The sequence below is a fragment of the Xiphophorus hellerii genome, chromosome 4, assembly GCF_003331165.1.
Source record: "Xiphophorus hellerii strain 12219 chromosome 4, Xiphophorus_hellerii-4.1, whole genome shotgun sequence".
Lineage (NCBI taxonomy): Eukaryota > Metazoa > Chordata > Actinopteri > Cyprinodontiformes > Poeciliidae > Xiphophorus > Xiphophorus hellerii.
Window position 1 is genome coordinate 16513829 of NC_045675.1, and position 22829 is coordinate 16536657.

Genomic DNA, 22829 nt, shown 5'->3' on the forward strand with positions numbered 1-22829 from the left:
TCTAAACTACAAACAAATGTCGGCATAAATGCCAGAGGTCTGGTTTTGTTTTGTTGTTTTTAAATCTCTGCTGTTCTAGAACCTGCTTCATATGATTGCCAGGAGCAACAACATCACTGTGTGCAATTCAGATCTCATGAAAAACACTTGTTTGCTCTGTTGGTTTTAACTTGTGGCGTAAAACTAAAACAAAACAATAACAATACCTGGACTTGCTTCAAGGTTTACTTAAAATAAACACATTTGTTTGGGCAGGTAAGAGGACTGCTGAGATTTAAAATCTTTACAAAAGTCCCTGCTGGTGTTTATTTGTGTATTTAAGGATCTACTGCAGTAGTGGAGACTATTCTTCCCAGGATCCACCCAAAGCATTACAATAAAAACATCCTTTACAAACATTACAAAAAAAGACATAAATTAAACACAAAATTCAAATTAATATCTAGATTTTGTTCTAAAAAAAACCCTCTGCAAAAATAAAACTTTATTGAAACGCAACTCATCAACTCGGTATGGAAAACATTTTCGGGTTCTTGCTATTCCTGGAAGCTGAGTACGTTTACCCTCAATGCAAATCTGCTGTGTGCTGTCTGTAAGGCTCAGAGGACTTTACACGTTTCTGAGCTGCAAAGCAGGAAAATGTAGACACAAAGTCATACTAATGATTGTAGATCAGAGGAAGTCGGACACCACGGCGTAAGCACACACTGATGCACACACTGGACTTAATGAATAAAAAGGTTCTGATTACATCTGATTGTGAAACTAAACAGAGTTCCCTCATCATAAAGCCACTTATCTGAATACTAAAAAGGCATTCAGCTCTGAAAACATAATAATGTGAGGAGAATTAAACGTATTAACTCAAATGCAAAAAGAAATATCATCATTCACATCTGGGCATGTTTTTTTTTTAACGTTCCTCGTTGCCTTTAACTGTACCGGACTTCTAGTTTCTGCGATCCACGCGGTTTGGCAGTAAATGACGGTGAAGTCTGTTTTTTTTCTGCATGTGCCTTGAAGCAGAGTCAGGTTAGAGAAGCTGCTGTGAGAAACACAGCTGCAGACTGTTAAGAGGCTGCCAGAGGAAGTCATGGAAGCGACTCTATTACACAGCAGTCTCTATAAGGTTGCACCCTTCCCCCTATATAACTCTGTGTGCTTAGCAAATAATAATCATTGTACGGATTTCTGCAGCGAGGTCTGAAGTCAGACAACAAGGAGAAACTTTATTTCAAACTCAGTGCTTAACTTTTATTCCAAGAAACCCTCTGATCTGCATCTGAGAGTATTGTTTTTCCTCCTGGAAGTTAATCTTTGAGGAGCTATTTTAGGCTCCAGTCGGAGTCCTGTTCCCTCTAATTTTTGCTCTCAAATCCTAAAAGCTTAGCTAACAGAAACTTATTAACCACACCAGGGCACATGCTGCACAAGACAACACAAAGAAGGAACCTTTAGGTATTCAGTTTCACAGATTCTTACAAATGTAAAGAATGAAAAGGTTGCTAACTTCGCTATAGTTGTGATCTGTAGACTTTTTTTAAAATTTGGAACACATTATGGATTTTTAAGACATATATATAAAAAAAACTTGAGATGACATGAAAGGCTTACACTGAGCGGATTATAAAAGGCTAAGATTATGATTCTAATAGAGAGTTAACAATGACAGACTTTAGATACCGTTGCTTTAGCTATTGGCTACAGATCTGTTTGCCAGTAAAAGATTTTATGGTAGAATTGGCATTTCAAAGATGTTAATGCATTTAGGTCCAGTGTACAGCAGCATATACTGTAAAGTGCAAAAATAGCCTTGATGGCCTTGTTGGCACTGCAGTGGTGTTCATTCCAGCGGCCAACCTCATCTCCTTTTGCTTGTGTTTTACATACTCTGCATCATAAAGTCCAGCGTTTGCTGACACACCTTAGAAACCGGCAGGAAAATGGCCCCTGAAGTGTCTCATTATAGCTACAATACGACTGCCCAAGTATGGTATTTAAAAATAACGCTCTATGTTACCCGCATACGTGGGTATGGTTCTTCTGCTGCCCTCTGTTTCTTGGAGAGGAAGTTGAAAAGGAAGCATATGCCAATAAAACAAAAGACGTAATGCACACAGCAAGGACTATGAGAACATTAGCAGCTTGTTAGCGAAGTCACTCAGCTGATTCAAAAAGGTCACTGACGTCAGACTCCAAATTGGCCTCCTAAACAGACGCAGCTGCGATTGCTCGCTTCCCATGTAGGCAACAGCTTAAAGTCAAATATGTCACCAACTTGTAGTCTAAAGCTTTGTAATTTCAACCCCCAAACAGAGAAATGTATTCCTTAAAACCAAAATCAATGCTTAGTGTAATACATGTAATTTAGGCTTTTTGTTTTCAGACGATTACATCATCAGACCAGAAAAAAATGGTAATAAAACACACCAGATAAAATCGGAAATCAGTGCAGTAATAACAAATTAACAAGCCTAAAATACACACTCACAACTATGCTGTCGTTTACAAATTAACCCAACTATATAATCTATGATATAAGAAAGAAAAATGACAATTAAAAGCCACTTATTGGTTTAAGGAGCTGCTGAGCCTCCTCTGCAGATGTGAAACAGCAGGATTTACAATAAAAATCAAGTTTTAGTGAAACTTCAGTACAACCCGTTAGAGCTCGATTTAATCTGAAGCTCAATGGAGGAGGCCAAGCTGCAGTAATTCATTCTTTACGGATTGTAAAAAGAAACCACAACCCTTTTAAATTACAGGGTCTCTGTGTCCATGTTCTGCACACAAACACCTCAGATTTGACCTGAAACCTACAATAACTGGGTTTCTCCAGGACTCTTCAATTTGTAATTGATAGAGAATAGATTTAGATCAGAGGAAGCAGTGAGTCAGAGCTGTGCAGCTCATCATCAGTGCAGTCATTTTCTCAGCTAATGTGAGAAAGAGCCACAACAGCCTTCAGCTGACCACCGTGGTTCACTGCAGCCATTGTTTACCGATACCAGTTCATCATAAAACCACCTCCAGCTTTTGTTTGCTGATTTAGTCGATCATGAAATGTCCCTCTGTGGCTCTATGATGGAAACTGATCCAGCAACTGCTGGCCGTCCAAACAACAGGCTAAAATGCTGAAGCGGAGCTCATTCATAATGAGGTAAGCAATAAGGGAACCACACTGCTCAGATAGTGAGCAAACAGGATATATCTGGAAACCTGACTGCACACATTTCTGCCTCCAGCTTTGTGGTTTAAAAATGTTCACCAGCAAACTTTACAAAAGGCGCAGGTGTTGCTCTGCCAAAACCAGGAAGCTCTTCAAAAATACACCCCAGCAGCTGCTGTGTTCCCAGCACACATCCTGACTTAACTCAGACCAGATCGAGCTGCACTTTCATCATTTCCCTCTTCTGGACACGATCAGATCTTTCATTATTTTAGGGTTTTCGACTGAAACTGAAACCATTCTGATGGAAAAATACCTCATTCTCAGTCAGTCATCTGTGCTAAAAGAACCTGTTTGGCCTGTTCAGCTGTTACTCTCACATATTGTCAATACCTAAGCATCTTTATGTCACTACGTAATCTCCGCAGAGAACTACTTTTGTTTCACCCTCACAGATGATGAATATTTTGCAAAAAATTGAGGGAAAGAGGAGAGGAGGTGATACTTGAAGTGACTGTAAAAGGTCTCACCTGATGATGACGCACTGGTTTTCACGGTCGATCATCATATTTCTGTACATGTTGTCTGCCAGAGCGTAGATGTGAGGAGGGTTCTCATACTGAGCCTGCAGAGAAACAGCTTGGTCAAAACTAGAGGGTCAGCGTGAAACCAAAAAGAAAGAAAACAGTGGTTTCTGAGTGGTAAGTAAACAACAAAACATTCGTCTTTCGTAAAGCGCATCCAGCAGACCAGCTGACCAAGCGTTCTGGAGTTGCGCTCGGGTTGCTAGGTGAGGGGCTGGGCTCGGTTGCTAGGTAACGGCACACTGCCCGTTGACTGTGACGTAACATTCGGGAGGCTTTTGAAATGGCTCGCCAAAAAACATCGACTTATTGCCAAAAAAAGATGGCTGGTTATTTTTTAAGTGCTTGTGCTGTTTTTAGAAACCCAAACGGAAGAATAAAAACATGCAAAATGTGAATTATGAATAAAGCGTTTTCACCTAGAGCAACACATACAAACTGTGACTTAAACTGTATGCATACTTAGAGTTTAGTATGCTGTCTAATTTATTCAGAAACATTTCTAAACTAAGGTCAGCGTCTTCTATCAAGGTTACTAGTTAAGCCGTTGTTCCTCGAACACTACACCTGTATCACCAGAGTTTTATCTTTATTTTTCACATTTTGCAAATAAAATTCAGAAAGGCGGAATGTGGAAAAATCTTTACAATGACAGAAGCAGCCCAGAGATCCAAGCCCACTCAGGTGGGAGAATTTTGTAGATATGACGGCTATTGGTCGTCTGTCCACTTCACATATTTGTTGCTTTTATGGACAAGTGGCAAAATAAAGCAATTATTGAATGAAAACCAATATAAAGTTGGCCAAAAGTGTCCTGGTCAATGTGGACCAAAAATAAAACTTTTTGGCCTATATGCAACTGCAAAACATTATGTGAAAAAGCAAGCTGGTTGGAGTCGATGGGAAGATGGATGAAGATAAATAAAAGGGGAAAATCCCTGAAAGAAAACCAGTCTAGCTCTATAGTACTTTATCTGTGACATTTACAGACTTGTATGTTTTATTCCTCGTGAAGTGGCGATGCAAATTTGATCAGTTGTAATCTATATAAACATCAATACTGGAAAGAGTTTATTCAGTGACGGCACATCCCAGTACAGTAAGGGACTGGCTTGCGTGGAGAAATAGTACACCCCTCCTAACATGTGGGTTGTTATAATCTGCGCCCCGGTTCTCACAGTTCAGCAAACAGATCTAAGCTTCCTATTGTGCCCTGTAAGCTGCGCCAAAAAAGTGACGCATTGGTTGTGAACAATCTCTAAGAAAGTAAAGTGTTCTTTGGCATGAGTGACCCTGAGCGTTCCCACAGTCTGTCAGAGATTTTACTGGATTTCAGTCTGCTCCTGGCTTAAGGAGGCAGGCCCACTCTCAGCAGGCCGGCCAAGAGAGGAGGCAGACTCGAACAGGCTGTTCTAAGAAGGTGCTGCCAAGCACACTCAACGGTTGACTCCAGTTCCTGACAGAAACATCTGCGCCAAGCTGCTGGAAAGTTTGCACATCAGCGGGCTTTGTCTTTCAGGCGGCGTTCATCTCAAATTCACCCAGACAAAATGTTTTGTGTGTAGAGTCATAGTTTGGATGTACTCACAGCTCCCTGATACATCTCGATTTCCCTCTCTCCAAAATACGGCATCTGCTTGAAGGGGTTGACGGAAATGAGCACAGGGCCGATGTACGTCTGGGGAGATTACGCGTTAAAGATCACAGAAACCAGCAATTAGGAAATGACATCAAATTACAACCAGCCGTAAAGAGAGTGCAACAGAACTGCGGCAGCGAGTTTGCTGATCATGCCTGGACCTAAATAAGGGCTTACAAATCCCAGAGAATGGACCTTCCATGTAATACTGAGGTTTTATGCTCCTAACACAGAAGGCCGCTCATGGCAAATAAAGCTGCTATTATGGGTGGCCCACAGTGACCCGGGATCTTAGCAGAGAGACCTCCCAGTTACAGCTATTTATTGACCCAAATCAAAGGTCTGACTCAGAGCTGAAGAGCCTAAAACAGCCAGCATTTACTAAACTTCACAATCCGAAGCCGTGCCAGAGAGGCGACGAGGTCCATGCACTGAGCTGCTCTGAGAACATTCAAAGAGGTTATTCATTCATTCATTCAATCATTCATTCATCTCGCTGCACGTCATGAGCAGCTTACGTCTGCAGCAACAGCTGCATGTTAGAAACCTAAATGTTGTATTTGTGCAGGATAGCCAGACATGGCAGTGATTGAGTATCGCCACTGCAATGCCGTTTGCACAATTATCTATTCTTATGCATTCTAATAACATTTCTGCTGTTATTGCACATGTGTTTTTATGATATATACTGTATAATATTTTCCATAATTTGTATATATTTTTAAATATTCAATACAAATGCACATAATGTCATTTTTCCAAAAGTGAGCCCATTCTGTTGCACATTCCTCGGATTGTGAGTCCAATATACCCATTTCTAATAACTGCACAATATTTTTGTTATAGTCTGTACAGTATATTATTACTTTCTTGTATTCATATATTGATATTTTTATATTTATATTTCTGGTTTGGCTTGTGTGGCGTTTCTTTTTTGTTCTACATTACTGGTTTTTTGGAGGCGGGTTTTGTGGTTGTTTTACTTTCTGTCTTGACAGCTTAAATTTCCCACTTATGGGTCTAATAAAAGATTATCTTGTCTTAAACTTGTCTTTATGGGGTTTCCCCATGTGTATTATAAGCCTGGCGGGCCACCAGGCTGTACTTGCAACCCCTCCAGGCTAAGCGTTGTTTATTTATTTGGTTCTTTTTATTTTTGCCTTTATAGTTGCTGTTTGGGTTTTGTTCATGTTTTCCAATAACACATTTACAATTACCTAGTCATATTTTCAAATTTCCTGTCAACTATAAACATTTAACTCAAAAACACGATAGGTTGCTGGATGACTGTCCTACCACCAGGCTTAGTAGGTTTTCTGGAGGAAACCCTGTTTCATATGCTGATTTTAACACTTTCAGAACGTTTTGTGTGAACTTTTATATCTGTTGTTGCTGTTACACTTGAATTCCCCCCTTTGCAGCAACATAAAAGCTGTTTCTACTCTATTCTATCCAAAATCTAGTACAGAGAGATTCCCTAAACAGAGATTTCTCCATTATGCAATATGCTGTCACTCACAACTTTTTTTTTTTTTGCATCCCCCTGTGAGACAAACTAAAGCACGTCTGACTCACAGATGGAACAGCGGTCAGATATCTGGTTGAGATCTGTTACAAAGAGGCCCTTTCCCACCTTCTCGCTGCAGGACCTTTGGGGGAATTTGTCACCTTCCCACACTGACGTCAAGGATTGCTCATTGCTAATATGTCACAGTGAACGGGCATTCAGCTATTCCGGGAGAAGTGGGAATGAGACGGCTCGGACATTTCTCACAGGATTATGAACAGAAAGTGCGAGCGAAGGATACAAAGATGTAGTCATCCATGTATCTCTTCTTGAGGTTGTCCACGATGCCGTCCTCGCTGATCTTGCTGAGCAGGACCATGTCATCCACGCCGCTGTGTTTGACATTGTGGCTCTGCCAGTGGTACCGGTAGTGGCCCCGGCTCCCCTGAAACAAAAAACACACAATGCACAATTGTTAGTTCGCTCGGAGAAACACAATGGCGTGAACGAATCTAGAGTCTGACATCAGGGTGGGCCAGATGCGCTGCTACAATACACCAGCCCACTCATAACCTGAGGTTGTGTGGGTTTCGTCTTCCTGTTGAACTAATGAGATGAACCTCAAGCCCGAAAGTCAAAGTGTGCAAATCTTTTGATTTGCACTTTGAAATAATGCAAGTTCAGATTCCCACTAGTGCTGCGTTTTATTTATCCAAGTGCTAAAAATGCAGAGATTTGACTTTCATCCACATCTCAACCCTCCTTCCCCCTGCGTCCTTGTTTTTCTTTTAGCAGAGTTTGTCTCGGGAGATCTGAGGTCATTCATCATGTGCTGTGAGTCAGAGCCGCTTGGCTACTGTAGACGGGGGTCACGGTGTGCTGCGAGGAGCAAGTCTCTTTCTCCAGCATGGAGAACGACTCAGAGTCCGCAGAGAGAACGTGAGGCAAGTTAACTTTAAAACTCCCCCATCTTCAGTGGGGAAATGTGAATGGAAGGAAGACAAATAGACAATATCCTGCAGGAAAGAGAAACTTTGTGCATTCACTCTGAAAAAGTAGCATATAAGAATCAGCTTAGACAATTTCCATGCTTTCCATTTATAAGTAAATATCTCAAACAGCTTAGAGAAAGGTCAGAAAGGCTAAATTAAGTGCTCCAAAAATTACAGGTTATGACAAAAATCCCAAGTCATTTCCTGAAATCCTTTTACTAAATATCTAAAATGTGTTCTGGTTTTTAGAGTTTGATTTAGGAGGTGAAATATATTCTAACCCATTTTAATGGGTCTAATCAATTTTTAATTGTGGTTAAATTGTGATTAAAATGCAGTGAACAGGATGTACTGTTAAGGTTTAATATAATTTTAATTTTAACGACCAGGTTATTACTCAGAAGACAGCAAAATGATGTGAAATGAGCATCAACTTGGCAAAAAAAACCTATCTGGTTTATTTAAATTTGACTATAAATGCCATGTTAAAAATGAAATATTATTCTCAATAATCTGTGGGAAACTGCATTGGTATTACAGCAAACAAACATTTCTTATTTCATTGCCATCACCCTAATCTTCAACTCCCTGCATAGATTTTCTGTTAGATTCAACCCAAACTATAAGGTTTTAATATCTCTTCCAGTCAAAAGAAACATGTGAGTTAAATTAAAATATTAAACTAAATCTGCCTGGCGTATGAATAATTTAATTCAACAACATTAACTGTAAATACTTTGCATTGACTGTTTAGTAATTTTACAATTATTCACTGTTAAGCATGTAGTTTCTATAGAGATGCACCATCAATCCACCAGAGATCAGAATTAGCTAATTTTATTTTGATTGCCTCCAATTGTTAAATTATCCATTAAGTTAATCAAAAATAAATACCTGCCAAAATTTTCTGTCTGTAAATGCATCATTCAGGAAAATATACTTTTATCCACAAGTTGAGTTTAATAAACGTCAGATTAAGATTAGGTACATATAATAAATTGGAATAATTATGTAATTCCTTTATTTTTCTCTTGGGTTAAGAATATCCTCTTGATAACAACATTCAGTCATTTTAATTTTAAAATTAAATTTTATTTCATTTTAATTAAATTTTTTTTTACATTTTAAGATACTTAGATAAAAAAAAATAAAACAAATCAGAAATAAAAACTGAAGCCAGTAGGCCAGAAACCACCAGCGCCTCTATAAGTCTCCTTATAAATGCATTTCTAGTTTTCAAGGTTTTTTTTCAAAGACAGAAATAAATATAAGCCTCATTACCAAGACCAGACGCCGATTTAACGAGCAACATAAACTACTCTGGAGGTAAAGCATTTAGCATCAAATAGCACATTAATCTCAAAAGGCTAGAAAATGTTTATGTTCTGACTTTTTTCTTAATTAAACTTAATCAAGCCTTTAATCTTGCAGTATTTTACTACCCTTTTGGTTTCACGTAACCACTTTATAAGGGAATAAACGCATCACAGCACAACTTTAAATATCTGTGATTTTTCATTAAGGTGTGCTACATAAAACAAAGCAAAGACAAAAGCATGAAGTTTAATATGTGAAATTTTGCATTTGTTCACATGAAGTCATGTGATATTTTCAAACTTAAACAGAAACAGCTAAAACTTACAGTTTTAACCACCTGTAAAAACCGTCCATCTGCTTAGTTTGCAGCAACAAGACTTTATATATAATTATGCTAAATCACATTTAAACAACTGATTTAGCAAGAAAAACGCGCAGGCTTCAAGTCTGGGGTTCTTTCAACAACTAGGTTCGCTGAATCTGGATAAAATGTATCCCACAACCTCTAAAAATAAAGTCTGACTCATAAGATCTCAAAGTTAGTAGTGTACTAACTTCAACTTAGCCTGAAAGATGAATAAAAAATATCCACCAAATCTATTTCTTACAAAACCTAAAATAATTAGACATTATACCAGGTATGAAGGGTCAGACTTTGAGTATATTTTGTAAAATATTAACATATGTTTATCATATCAAAGAATTTAAGGAATGTTTCTTTGTGCTGAAACATGTGATTTAATATTTACTTTGCATCAGGGATCACATGAAAAAAGTGAATGTTGCTCATGTCTCAATGAAAGATGCAAACGTTGCATTAGATCACAACAGACTAAAAATGAATAAAAACAGCTGCTGCAAAACGACAGAAATATTCAGCATCAAAGAGCAAGAAAACAGCACAAAGGAGAGCAGTAAAAGTCGTTGTGCTTTCAGTAATTAACTTTAAATGAGTCTGGTAGGAGGGCCAGAAGCATTTCATATCCTGAAGGGGATTTTATTTAATTTTTTTTTCATTCAAAGTAACCAAATTAGAACCACTTTACAATCAGAGTTATAGCAGGGGTGAAGATTGTTAACAGCTTCTAAGACTAATTCAGGGAATGTTTTTCTGTAGGAGCAAAATGTTGCTTGGGGAGTCTTCAAATCACACTGTAACAGTTCTGAAACGGTCAAGTCTAGTCAAGTTTGTTTGCATGTCATGGTTTCTTTAAAGGAGGGGAAACAGCCATGCTAGCACTCTTATCCAAAATAAAATGAAAAAGAGGAAAATCTAGATTTCCATGTTTAGGTAAAAAAACAAGACACATAAGTGAAATTCAACTTTTCTAGAAATAATTTTAAGTTCAGCCTGAAATGCTTGTGACTTTGCGTGTGAAAATCCAGTTTAATGTAATGGCATAAGCATCTCCACCACATTTAAGTCTGAACTTTGACTAGACCAAACACAAAAACTGCTAGCTTAAGCTTAAGCCAAGTGCTGACCAGATATTCTTCTTCAGCATTTTCTGATAATTTGTAGGATTCATGTTTCAAACAATTACAGCAAGTTGACTGCAAACAGTCCCAGGCCATCATAGTGCCACCACCGTGTTTGACTTTCAGTACAATGTTCTTTTTTTGTGATGATTTTACAACAACCAAAAATTCCAGTTCTGTCTTAAAAATCCGTAGAATATTTTCCCAAAAAATCTTGTGGATCTTAAAGATGTTTTTTATACGACTACCATTTTGGTCTTTTTGGTCAGCAGGGATTTTGGCATTAAAACCCCCTCAACATGCCATTTTTGCTCATTCTCCTCCTTATTGTTGAATAAATGAAATCAATTGAAGCAATTGAGTCTATGTTTCCTCCATTTATAGATAATGGCTCTCATTATCACGGTTCCAAAACCACAGGAATAGATTAGAAAGCTTTTCCTTAGTGCTGGGGCGTGCCGTGGTGGCGTAGCGGTTAGCACGACCCGTATTTGGAGGCCTTGAGTCCTCGACGCGGCCGTCGCGGGTTTGACTCCCGGACCCGCGACATTTGCCGCATGTCTTCCCCCCTCTCCTTCCCCGTTTCCTGTCAGCCTACTATCATATAAGGGACACTAGAGCCCACAAAAAGACCCCCTGGAGGGGTAAAAAAAAAAAAGAAAGCTTTTCCATAGTGCTAAATGTCAATGACTTTGCTTCTCCTTTGTTTTCAAGGTTTTTTTTTTTTTTTTTTTTGACTGGGGTGTGATGCGTTTCTCTACATCTGCATAGAAAGGCTGTTCAAGTCATGTCTGGCAGAAATCAGGCCAAGGTAAGATGAGTGAAAATGAACCAAAAAATGTGTATAATTATAATTATAGGTACTTCATGGCTTAAACGGCAGGTCAAACATATTTAGGTGGAAAATGATTTTTCATTGCAATACATACAGAAAGTGGGAGTGACAGAGTAGCACTTTCAGTCAACCAACAGAGAAGCTGTGATTTGCTGGTTTTCCAATGCCAGTTTCAATTATATAAGTGCACAATGTCACAAAACAGGCCTGGATGTAAAGGTTGAGGTTCCTCAATGCAGGGAAGTTTAACACAGAGGTTTTGTGAAGAAACGCCAAACACAAAAAGAGAAGAAAAATCCTTAAAAATGATCCAACTCTCAAAATGAAATGACTCTTTAAATGAAATTATATTTTATCAACTGCTCTCTCTCTCTCTGTCTTTTAATTTAGTGCTGCTACAACAATCATTTTGCAAAAAGTAGCCTGCAGGTAAACTGAAGCCAGAAAGGTTTCGGTTCAACCACAAAGTAAAAGTATTCAATGTTAATGGTAAATGTCAAATGTTTTAAGGATTACGTCATGTTTGAGCCTCTTCCTGCTCAGTGAAGGAAGAAAATCTCATATTCTCCAGTAAACTGAGGGAGTAGATGCACAGAAAAGGAGGGCCTTACAAAAACATCCGGGAGGCGCTTAAAAAAAGTCAAACTCCTCTGCTGGCTGCTGAGCCAGGGGTCAAGGGTCACTTCCCCAAAGCATTGTCTAGCTCTTATCTTAATGAATATAGTTCTCTGCATTATCATTCAATTTTTACTCCTCAACAAGTTTGAGTTAAACTTGAGGAGGATGTTTGATAACTGCTGTCCGTTGTAGAGAAAATGCCCCGTCACCACACTACCTCAATATTTTCAACAAAAAAGCCTGAAATATGTTAATATCCAACAATGCACAATGAGAGTATATAAACATGCTTCAATCATGCACACATAATACAGAAAAGTTAAGAAAAAGAAGAAACAACATTCAATATCATACTTTTACAAGATTTTTTTTAATAGATTTACCAGCTTAACATTTCACACATTCATTCTTTGAAGAAGTTATTTAAAATACTGCCTCCACTTTCTCAAATTGTGAGGTATTAGTTTCCTATTTTAGTCACATTTTAAGTGTTTTTGACTCATAACTCCCTTTATCTCCTTCTTAAAACGACACAGTTAGTGCTGGTGGAAGTGGAGCGACATTAAAGTAGTGTACACAAACACACATGAGCACAAGGGACACGTGTTACAATATGAAGTCAAGGGTAGGCATAACAACACCATCTCCATGCAACCACAGACTCTCAGAACAGAAAACAAACAGACACAGCAGAGGAATAAAGTGTGACATCACTAGAACATTGTTATGTAAAAACACCATAATATAGCACACTTGTTATATAAAAAAGAAGAAAAGAGAGCATGGTTCCCATACATTATATATGAATGTATTTAAAGTAAAAGCAGAGCTTTTTTTCTAAGCTAAAACAAAGGAATCTCAACACCAGTCCAGATCCATAAGCCCAGGTTTTCCCTTCATGCAAATACCATCACCAAATATGGAGAGTGCTGCGCTCTGCCTCAGCGTACAGGAAATGGCTGGGTTTGATTCAGTATCATAAGCGGCACTTTTCCCCACATTTTTCCTTTTTTTTTTTCCCTTTCCACACCAAGGAAGGACAAGCAGTCCTGCGAAGGCTGGAACAGGCAGCTCTGCTCATCTAAAATCAGTACTTTGCTCTGAAATAAGGACAAGCTGAAGTGATTCTTCAGTGCGAGATGAACTTTGAGAGGAATCACTCAGAACTTGGCTGGAAGCAAGTGACTGACATGTACAGCTCACCACAAGTGGTGGAAGTAAATATAACACTGAGCGTCATTCTTACCACAAACAGCTTGAGGTTCGGCCCTGAACCACGCCTCCTGGTTAGTCATCAGATTAGAGAAGGAATTTCTAATGAAGCAAAGCCCTGAGACTAAATCTTCTAGAAGAACAGAGTCTTCTCACATTCATGAACACATTTTATACCCAACTGCACGAAGAAAATGCGGTTATGAACTGTAGGTGATTCATCCAGCAGAAAAGGATTTACAGAAAACATGGGATTTAATCTGAAAGCCAAGAAATTTCCAACAACAGCTAGACTAACACGACAGGAAGCAGCATTAAGATGATCGATTTTGACTAGAGGAGAGGTTTCTTTCAAAGATAACACTGCAGCTTTGCTGAAAACGTCTTCAATTCATGCTGGGGATCACGTTGTGGTCTGACCACCTACAAATCTCACAAAATTCGGACTGAAGCATATTATTGCAGATGCAGCCAGAGGGTAAAGCATGCACAGTTCAATCACCATGCCAGTGGTTTTGTGTGTTTCAGGTCACTGACTCTAAATGATGTATTCTTTATGCTACAGCCAACCGTTTTCCAAAGTATACTGACGTTTATTGATTTCCTGAGTTCCTATTCGCTTCAGAGACATTTTGAAATCAATGCCAAACTGCCTGAGATAAACACTCCAAGGCAGCTTCAGTTTATGAATTTAAATATGTGCATTAAACTTCATTTCTAGATTGAAACCACACCAAGTTTCATGGTTAACTACTCTGACAAAAAAGTAATAAAAAGCAATTTAATGGTTCAACTGTTTAAGAGTGTTGTTTAAAAAAAACTGTAACTGTAATCCAATATCTACACCCAATTATTTATTTTTATATATTTTCTAGAACTACTAACAATACAGCTAAAAAAAAAAGAAAGAATCATCAAAATTTTTTACTTTTCTTAATTTCACTTAAAAAGTTTTTAGGCCATATTTCATTTATTGGACGTTTATTGTGCAGGATCCAGTGCAGAAATAATCATCAGGTGCAACCAAAATATAAAAGTAAAATAAACAAAAGTAAATAAATAAAAAAAAACCTTACAAATGCAAGGTAGTTTCAGCCAAAAGTCTCAGACAATGAGTTAACTTGTAAATACAGCTAAAGAGCAGAATTTTTTTTTTTTCAGAATGACCTGTTGTAGAAGTGCTTAATCTGCAATGCACACTCAATTAGTGAATGAGTTTCTGCTAACTTTTAAAGTTCAGTATTTAAGTGTGTATAACTACAAAAAAATATAGAAAAAAGTCCCAGACTATGAGCTCATTTGCTAATGAAGTAATAGAACAGAAGTAGAACAACATCTGAAAATGAACTACTGATTAAATTCTGCAGAAATAGTGTTGAATACACCCTCTTAATGGACACGCACCAGGGACATTTTAGTATTCAGGCTATGACTCAAAATTATGAAGAAAGAAGAACAACTTGCAACAAAAGTCAGGGAACAGCTCCAACACATATTCAAGCAGAACATGTGGGTTGATGTGACTAATTTGTCTCCATCTCTAGTTTAATCTGAGCGAATCAGAGTTCGGGGAAGAACCGTTCTCCTAGAGAAACTTCCACCTGCTCCCATTTGCTTGCATTCGCACTTTATCTGAGATCGCTCGGCGTGTGAAATCCTGCCAGATGACGAGAAAACTGCTGACAAAGACGGCTGGCCTTTTTCCAAAGTAAGGAGGAAAGATAAACAGGGATGAGAGACAGAGCAGGAATGGAGCAGGAGAGGCTGCGTGCGAGCTGGGTTGATCCTCTGAACTTTTCAGACACTGGCGGCTGTTTAAATCATGCTAAGGGCCCGGTTGTAACACAGTCTAATTCATAAAGTTGAGAAAACGGCTGCTGGAGTCTACTGGAGATTTGGCTGTGTTCACAATAAAGCTAGTTTTACATTCATACACTGGAGAATAAATCAATAACAATACAAACTGCAACAGAGGTGATCAATATCAACAGAAAATACATCCAATAATTTCACTGAACTCCAATGCAGAACCGCACAGCATTCTGGGGGATGTAGGCAGAGTAAAGACTTTAATCTCTCAACAGAGAGACACAGTTTACATTAACAAGAACAGACATCAACATTCAAAAAATAAAATGGACCGCAAAATTAAAGGGCAGGACTGTAAGAGAATGGCACACTGAACATTACTTAATGATTAAATTAATTAAAAACACAATAAGAAAAACACTAACCTGCAGAAATAAAGTTTTTGGACGAAAGTTTATCTGATGTGTCTTTAAAGATCAAGATAAGATCAGCAAGTTTATAAAATCCGACTTCTTAAGGTGTTTTTGGGAAGAGATCGTTGAAAATCCAGCTTCACACGAGCATTTAAAGGCAGCATAAATACAAAAGAAAGCGTTGGCTGCACAGGTGAAACAATGAAGGGTGGAGTAGGAAATTGCAAGACGGTAAACAAAAAGCAAAACATTTTCAAGACTAACATAAAACAAAGCCACTTTTTATTCAAATATACAAGAAACAAACAAATAGAAACACAAAACATGGAAAATCTATAAACGTTTAATAGTTGCCATCTCTGGGTATCATTTCTCAACAACTCACAGTTGAACACAGAGAAAGTGTATATTAAATATTCTCCAGAGACAAACAGTTCACACACTGAGACAATAGGAACTGACTGACATTCCTCTTTAAACCACAGTCAATGACCCTGAATTGAGTTACAGCCTAGCAAACAGCAGAGAAGCCACTGAAACAGCCCAGGTCTAAATGAAGCATTGCCAATTAATCCAAAAGGCACAATGAGTTATTCTGACAGCCCCACAGCTCATATGGTGACTGTAGTCATTTGTAAACCAGAATAAACTATTTCACCGACAATGGTATCATACTGTGGTGAATCAAATTTCTGCGGTATGAAAGAAATTAAATCTATGTTTCGATTCGCTCGATTTTGGAAACATGAGAAGTTACAGGTTATAATGATGCTAAATGCTGTTCCTTCCAGGCAGGGCTGAACTCAGCAGCATCCCACATAGAAGATAGCCAGAATGATCTAAAGGACAGTCTTTGTGCTTCAACATGTTTCAGCACGGCCCACAAACTTTTAATTCCTGGGAGAAAACTTCAGAAATGCGCATTTGCAACATCAAAACTTAATCAGCCCCTTAAAGGAGCAGCAACGGCAACATAGCTGCCTATAAAAGATAATATAAAAGACAATGCGGTTTAGGGTGGAGCTCAGCTGAAATCCTAGACAAAAAAAAGACACGCCATTCAGTGCAGAGATGACCTTTCAAAGTACAGCGAACTCAGGCAGCGGGGGAGACATCACTGTCAGCTGTGCTGAAGTTATTCCTGTGATTTTAACTAATAAAATACACGTTGGCATGTAGGGTTTAAGCTACAGTAAAATAATGCAAAAGCTAACTTCATGAAGAGAACTTTCTCTTTAAGATTTAGTACAACTACCAAACAAATGACTAATGTTTTTTTCTGGCATTTTACAATGGGGAGTGAACAAAAATGTAATCTTGTATCAGCTCTAAAAGCTGCAATCCTGAAAACAGCCACCGCAACAAAAGTATTCTTTGTTTTTCTTTTATCTACCATCTTCCAACAATTGCACTTGCACAAGCCAAGCACAATATGTATAAAAATTAAAATCATCAAATACCAAAAACTTTTACCACAGAGGGAGGTTGTATGGCATTTACTGTGAAAGGTCCTTCAGGTCAGAAGAGATGCTTTAATCCGATTTGAAGGCTATTCCTTAAAGTATCAATCAGTGTTCACTGCTGCAATTCACTGGCTGCAGTGAATGCAAGTCTGACTTTAAATGTGCAAAATGACAAAATTAGACATAGTAAAAATTTAAGACAGTTGGGGGGGGGAAAAAAGCTGTCTGCACAGAAGGAACTAAATAAATACAGATGGGTGGGTATTATCATAAAACAAGCAAAAACAACAGCAACTAATAAAAGGATTTTCAGATATTAACTAACTACTGCACAAAATAATTAAAATTCTGTTTCTGAAAACTGCGACTGAGATTAACCCAGAGATTTCAGACTCTTCCTTTTCACCACCATTTGTGAACTTTAGCACCACAACCACTAAAGTCCCACATCATGCAGGGGCATTGTGGGAAGTGAGCATTTATTCAGCATACCCAAATATTTTATTAGCATTCACAATTTGCATGCAAGGCACTTGAAATATAAAGTCCTACTAAATACTGCAACCAAACAGTCATTTGTGGTTCCAATAGAGCAAAACTGACTTTGCACAGCATTTAATTCAACTTATCAGGCAGCCCTAAAATGAACATGAAGGCTTGTTTTTACTCTTAAATTCAATCTATTAAACAGAAGGCCTTTGCTATTTTATAAATTTGATCACAGAAGTAAGATGCTTAAGTCAATATTAGCTTGTGAGTGACACTGTACTCATTAGGTGAAACCTCGACTCGGATTGGTCCTGCTACCTGCACTGACAGCCCACAGATATGGACACTTCAGGATTGATTACCAGCAGAAACCGAAAATGATGAGAGTAATTTTCACATCCTATAAAGTGATGAATGTTGCAGCTATTAAGCTGACAATGCAATTATTTATTTCTCTGTAGACGTAAGATTGTAAATTTTACTTGGATGCTTGTTTAACAGAGCATGACTTCACAGAATACGTTCGCTAAAGTCCAATGTTTCAATATTAATTTAACTTCCTGATAAAGCAGGAATTAAGTTGCAATCTTCTTAACAATAATCTGGTCATTTTTAAGCAGTAAATACCCCCCTGCATGTCTCACCTGAGAAACTGTGTGAGGAAATGGTGTCCTACTTAAGCAAAAACACAATTAATATGCCAAGAAAATTATTCAGATCTTTCTTGGTCACCTTCTTTGACCGAATAAATACAATCTTACCAATTAAGATCAAAGATTCGGAGAAATCGTATTATTCAGCAGAACCATTTGATAGATGAAAAGAGACAACAGTAGAAGCACTAATTTGTGTTTCTTTTTGTTATTCTCATAAACAGCTGACTTTAGAGACAACTATCACAGAGAGACCAAGGATATGTTTATCTCTACAGAAGTATTTTAGAATTAATACAATGACTCAAGTCTGCCAGAAAAGAGTCAAACCAGCTGATTCTGAATGTTTTCCTCTGAATAACGGTAAGTCTGTTCCTAAAACAGCTGACAAACCTTTTTAAAGCTTTGACTCACCTTTTGTTCCTTATGTATCACTGTCAACAGTTTGGAAACTTTTTACTTGTTTTTAGGGAAATCTCAATAAGAATTTCTTAATGCGTCTTTAAATATACAATTTATCTTTTGTTGGATTTAAAAAAAAAAAAAAAATCATGAAACAAAAAGAAAAACAAAAGGCTGAATCTTATGCACAAGAGGCTCCCCTGTGGAAAAGATACCATTAAATCAAACTGGTGATAACTCATCATCTGGATAGCTGAGAGTCTAAAACGTCAGTAACAAGGACGTCACTGCATACCAAATTCAGAGATATTTTTGTATTTTTTAAAAAATATAAGTAACAAAATAACAGGCTGTCAAAAGAAGGCTAATTTACTAAAATTAACAAAGAGAAACCTCATATTGTGTAAAACCCAGATTCAGAAAGAATCCCGCTTCTTGTAAAGTTAGTCACAGGAATACGTAAACATTTGTTATGATGAAGGTAAAATTTTAACTTCCTGTGTCTTTAAGAAAGAAGGTTTAACAAAATCAATCAGTAAGACAAACCCATAGAAAGAGACAGCTAAAGCACAAGTAAAGCTTCGACCATGCAAGAGGCCATTCATTAACCAGGAGGGTGAACATTGACTCCTGCATGGCCTGGGGAAGCTATCGGAGAAGATAACCGGAGCAGAGCAGCAGGAGCCTGACTTTGCTCTCCATCCAGGAAAGTCATACATGCAAATTAGCAGCTACAGCAAGACACTGCCTGCTCCACTATCCAAGCACAAGAGGGGGGGGGAGCATGCTGAAGAAGATTATAAAGTCAAAATAAAACTCTACTGATCCAGTTATACTGAGTTAAAGAAGAGAGTTCACAACAAAGCTGACTTATCCATCACCTGTTTGTTAAAAACAATTTAAACAAAAAAGGGAAGTGGCATATTCTGACATTTAGTGCATCCTAAAGTGATGAAAATTTATTGGGAGACAGATATGAATATTTGTGACACATTATATAAGACTTTTGATATACAACATTTTACGACATTTTACTCAAACTCCACATGCTGCTTCTTCAAAAAGTGTTTTTTTTAAAACAAGCTAAAACAAAGAAAAGGCTTCAAAATTGGTGATGGTGGACATCCACCACACACCGGGCGTCTTTACTCGCTTTTGGCCAGATTTACTATAATTAGAGTTAGAGATTTATTTATATTTTATGGCATACTTGGATATCTAAATGTGATGAAGGTGACTTGCTAAAGTTAAAGCTGAGCATTACATTTGGACCAAAGGGTGACTTTCAGTGTGGCATGGCTGTTTGTGCCAAACTGGCTGATCAGTGTTTCAGAAACTGGTCATCTACTGGGATTTACCAACATAATCACTCAGGTTAACACAGAAACATCTGAAAAAGCAAACATATCTGGTGAACAGCATAACCTGTTGAGGTCAGGGGACGCTGGGCAGACAGGTTCGATAAGACAGAAAGAGATCAGTAGCTGCAAAAGCCACATTTCAATCAAAGCAAGCAGAATAACAGAGAAGTAGAAGATACTCAAGAGTAGGAAACTGAAGCAGCCTAATAAAGGTGGAGAAGAATATACTGGAAAAGCATTGTCTTTGTTTCATTTGACATTAGCATTTCCAATAGCAGATCCACAATACTGAGAAGATTAGGAAGGTAACAATTTCTATCTTTAGTATTTAAAAATTACAAACTGTGTTGCAGAATACTTTAAACGAGGTCAGCAGTTCATATATTTCCATGTTCCAGTTTGGCCTCAATACAAAAAAAAGAGAAAAAAGCTTGGAAAATGTAACAAAAATAATAATAATTTTGTTATTTTGTTGTTCTGAGTGCTGGTGTTCTCCCAAACATAGAAGTGCTCATATAGGAAACAGCTAACATCGCTAAAAGCAGCTCTGAAATAAAGTATAAACATACTACAGCTACAGCACATTCTGGGACACAATAGCAGAAGTTTCAGTGTCATCACTGTGCAGACTACTGAAGGAATAAGCACGGAAACAGTTTTTTATGAAGTGACAACATCCATCACATCGTTATCCTCTTTTTAATAAGCCATGGATGATTAAAAGTAATTTCTGAATCTATATTTGTAGCCAGTCAGCAAATCGCATCATCAATGAGTCATGAGTCAGCACTATTTGAGAGCAACTCCACCCTCATCATCACAGACATCCTGAGAACTGAACTAGCATTAGGAGACATTGCTTTAAAAACTATCAAAAGTGATTTTTAACCGAGGATTTCCACAACGGAAGACAGATCCTTGGCTCAGTCAGAGGAAATTCAACAGAGGGCTGTAAGTCATGGCGTGCAAACGGTGAGTTTAAACAGGTACACAGCCACTTGATAAACAACTTCAACTCTTGACGGCAACTTAGATTTACAAAGCAAAAATATGAGCTCCACTTGTTCCTGATTTACGGTAAGCCCTACGGTGGCATAAGTAAACACTCGTGAGGCCCGTGTGAACAGTAGGTAGCAAAAAGCTGTGGATAAATGAAAGCATGAAAGGCAGGGATCAAAAGAAGAGTGGGAGCGGACTGAGCAGCAGCAACAGGCCTAACGAGTTCCCCAGGTCCACAGGACGGCTGCTCGGCCTCTTTTCAGACACAAAGCTTGAATTCCTGAGCAAATCTCTACAGCAGTGGAAGGTCTGAAGCTTTGAGTTCAAGGGGGAGCCAGATCTCTGTTGGAAAAACTAATGCAGAACATCTGCTGCCGTACCATCTTACAATTCAACATCTGGAAGAGAAGGAAGTAGTGAGCAATGCTGATGTCTGCTGCTCCAGACAGTTATGATTCAAATCAGGCTATTCTTGTTCCTTTTCTGTCTAAGGGAGACTGAAGCAAACCAAGGCGAGCATTTCCTGAAACAACTTCTATCCATCAATGCAAATTATATATTTTAATCAAATGATTGTAGGGCAATGACTTTAGTTTTCCCAGACTTTGTCATGTAGAAATAATTTAAATTGACAATAGCCACAAATGCAGGAATCTATTCACTTTTTCTTTATGCACGTTAGTTGTAATTCAAGTGTAAATGTACATCACGATAATATAGGTCAAGCAGCTTTTTGCTTTTCCTTGGGGCAACCTGACCTCCAGGTTCAACTTGTTGCTTAAGATGAGGAAATGAAGCAGGTCTCAGTCCAACCTGTGTTTAAAAAGACAAAAACTGTCCTAAAGCTACCTGAAGATGCTCATATTTACAAATGAACCTGTCTTCATGAGTATTACAATTATTATATTGTGCACTTTGTAGCAATTTAAAGCAAACAAAAGTTCTCCGCTCAATCATGAGGGTGATAGCAGTCTGTATCACAGCTAAAGTAAATGTGCTTCTCCGGGTGATAAAGGCTTCTCCGGGTGATAAAGGCTTGTGTAATTATTGCCAAAACACAGTGATGAGCCTCACACAGGCTGCTGAGCCTAGGTGTGTCTGCTGCAGGGGATGGCATTCAGCAACCAGGAAAAACCTGTCTCCGGGTAATGTGCAGACACACAAGTTGTTTCACATACTGTACACTCTCCACCTGACACATGCTCGCTGGCTGACTAACCGGTTTCCTTAATGCAAGACCTGGTGCACCTGACTGATGCTTTATGTGAATATAAATATTCCTGGGTGAAAATCAGATGATGAGTCCAGGATATGGGCTTCCCAGCTGCATTTAGAGCAGACCTCCTAAAAAAAGTGGGTCTGCTGTTAGGAGTGAGGATGTGAAAAGCAGCTAAAAATCTGTTATTGCGAGATAAATTAATTAAAAAAGAAGAAAAACAAAAATAAAAATACATTAACTAATAAACATTTGTAGACATATTTATTTTCTGGACTTAACCTCTTTTTTTTTTTTTTTTTACAAATAATTATGTGTTTGTTTTCCCAGCTCTCCAGAATATAGTTGGTCTATAACTACTAGCTACTTTAAACAAGTGATACCAAAACACTCACCATCCTCTAATTTCACAGCAGCTCCACTCAGTCCTCTGTCGTATTTCCACAATCCAGTATTTGCGCGAAACTCGGTGAAGTTCGCAGTCCTTATTTATTTATTTTTTTTCTCAAGTCTACAGCTTTAATCTGAAATCAGAGAGGAGGAGGAGGAAGGGAAAAAGTTCAAGTTTTCAGAAGTTATTCCTGTAAAAGCGGGGACTGCATGTATGCGGTTTCCTCAGCTGCGTCCTCCGTCCATGGTGAAGTCCCACACTGACAGCCAGCAGAGGAGCAT

At 38.2% G+C, this 22829-nt stretch overlaps 1 protein-coding gene across 2 annotated transcripts in view; it reads right to left on the reverse strand.

Annotated features, from left to right (window-relative positions):
* myo1ea (myosin IEa) overlaps positions 1-22829 on the reverse strand; it is a 52914-nt gene extending 30085 nt beyond the window's left edge. For both annotated transcript variants that reach the window (XM_032560648.1, XM_032560647.1), the window contains exons 1-4: positions 22553-22829; positions 7201-7344; positions 5342-5431; positions 3700-3794 (exon numbers count right to left, since the gene is read on the reverse strand). In XM_032560648.1, the coding sequence (XP_032416539.1) occupies positions 3700-3794; positions 5342-5431; positions 7201-7344; positions 22553-22555 (332 nt within the window). In that variant the 5' untranslated portion in view covers positions 22556-22829. The remainder of the gene's footprint in view (positions 1-3699; positions 3795-5341; positions 5432-7200; positions 7345-22552) is intronic.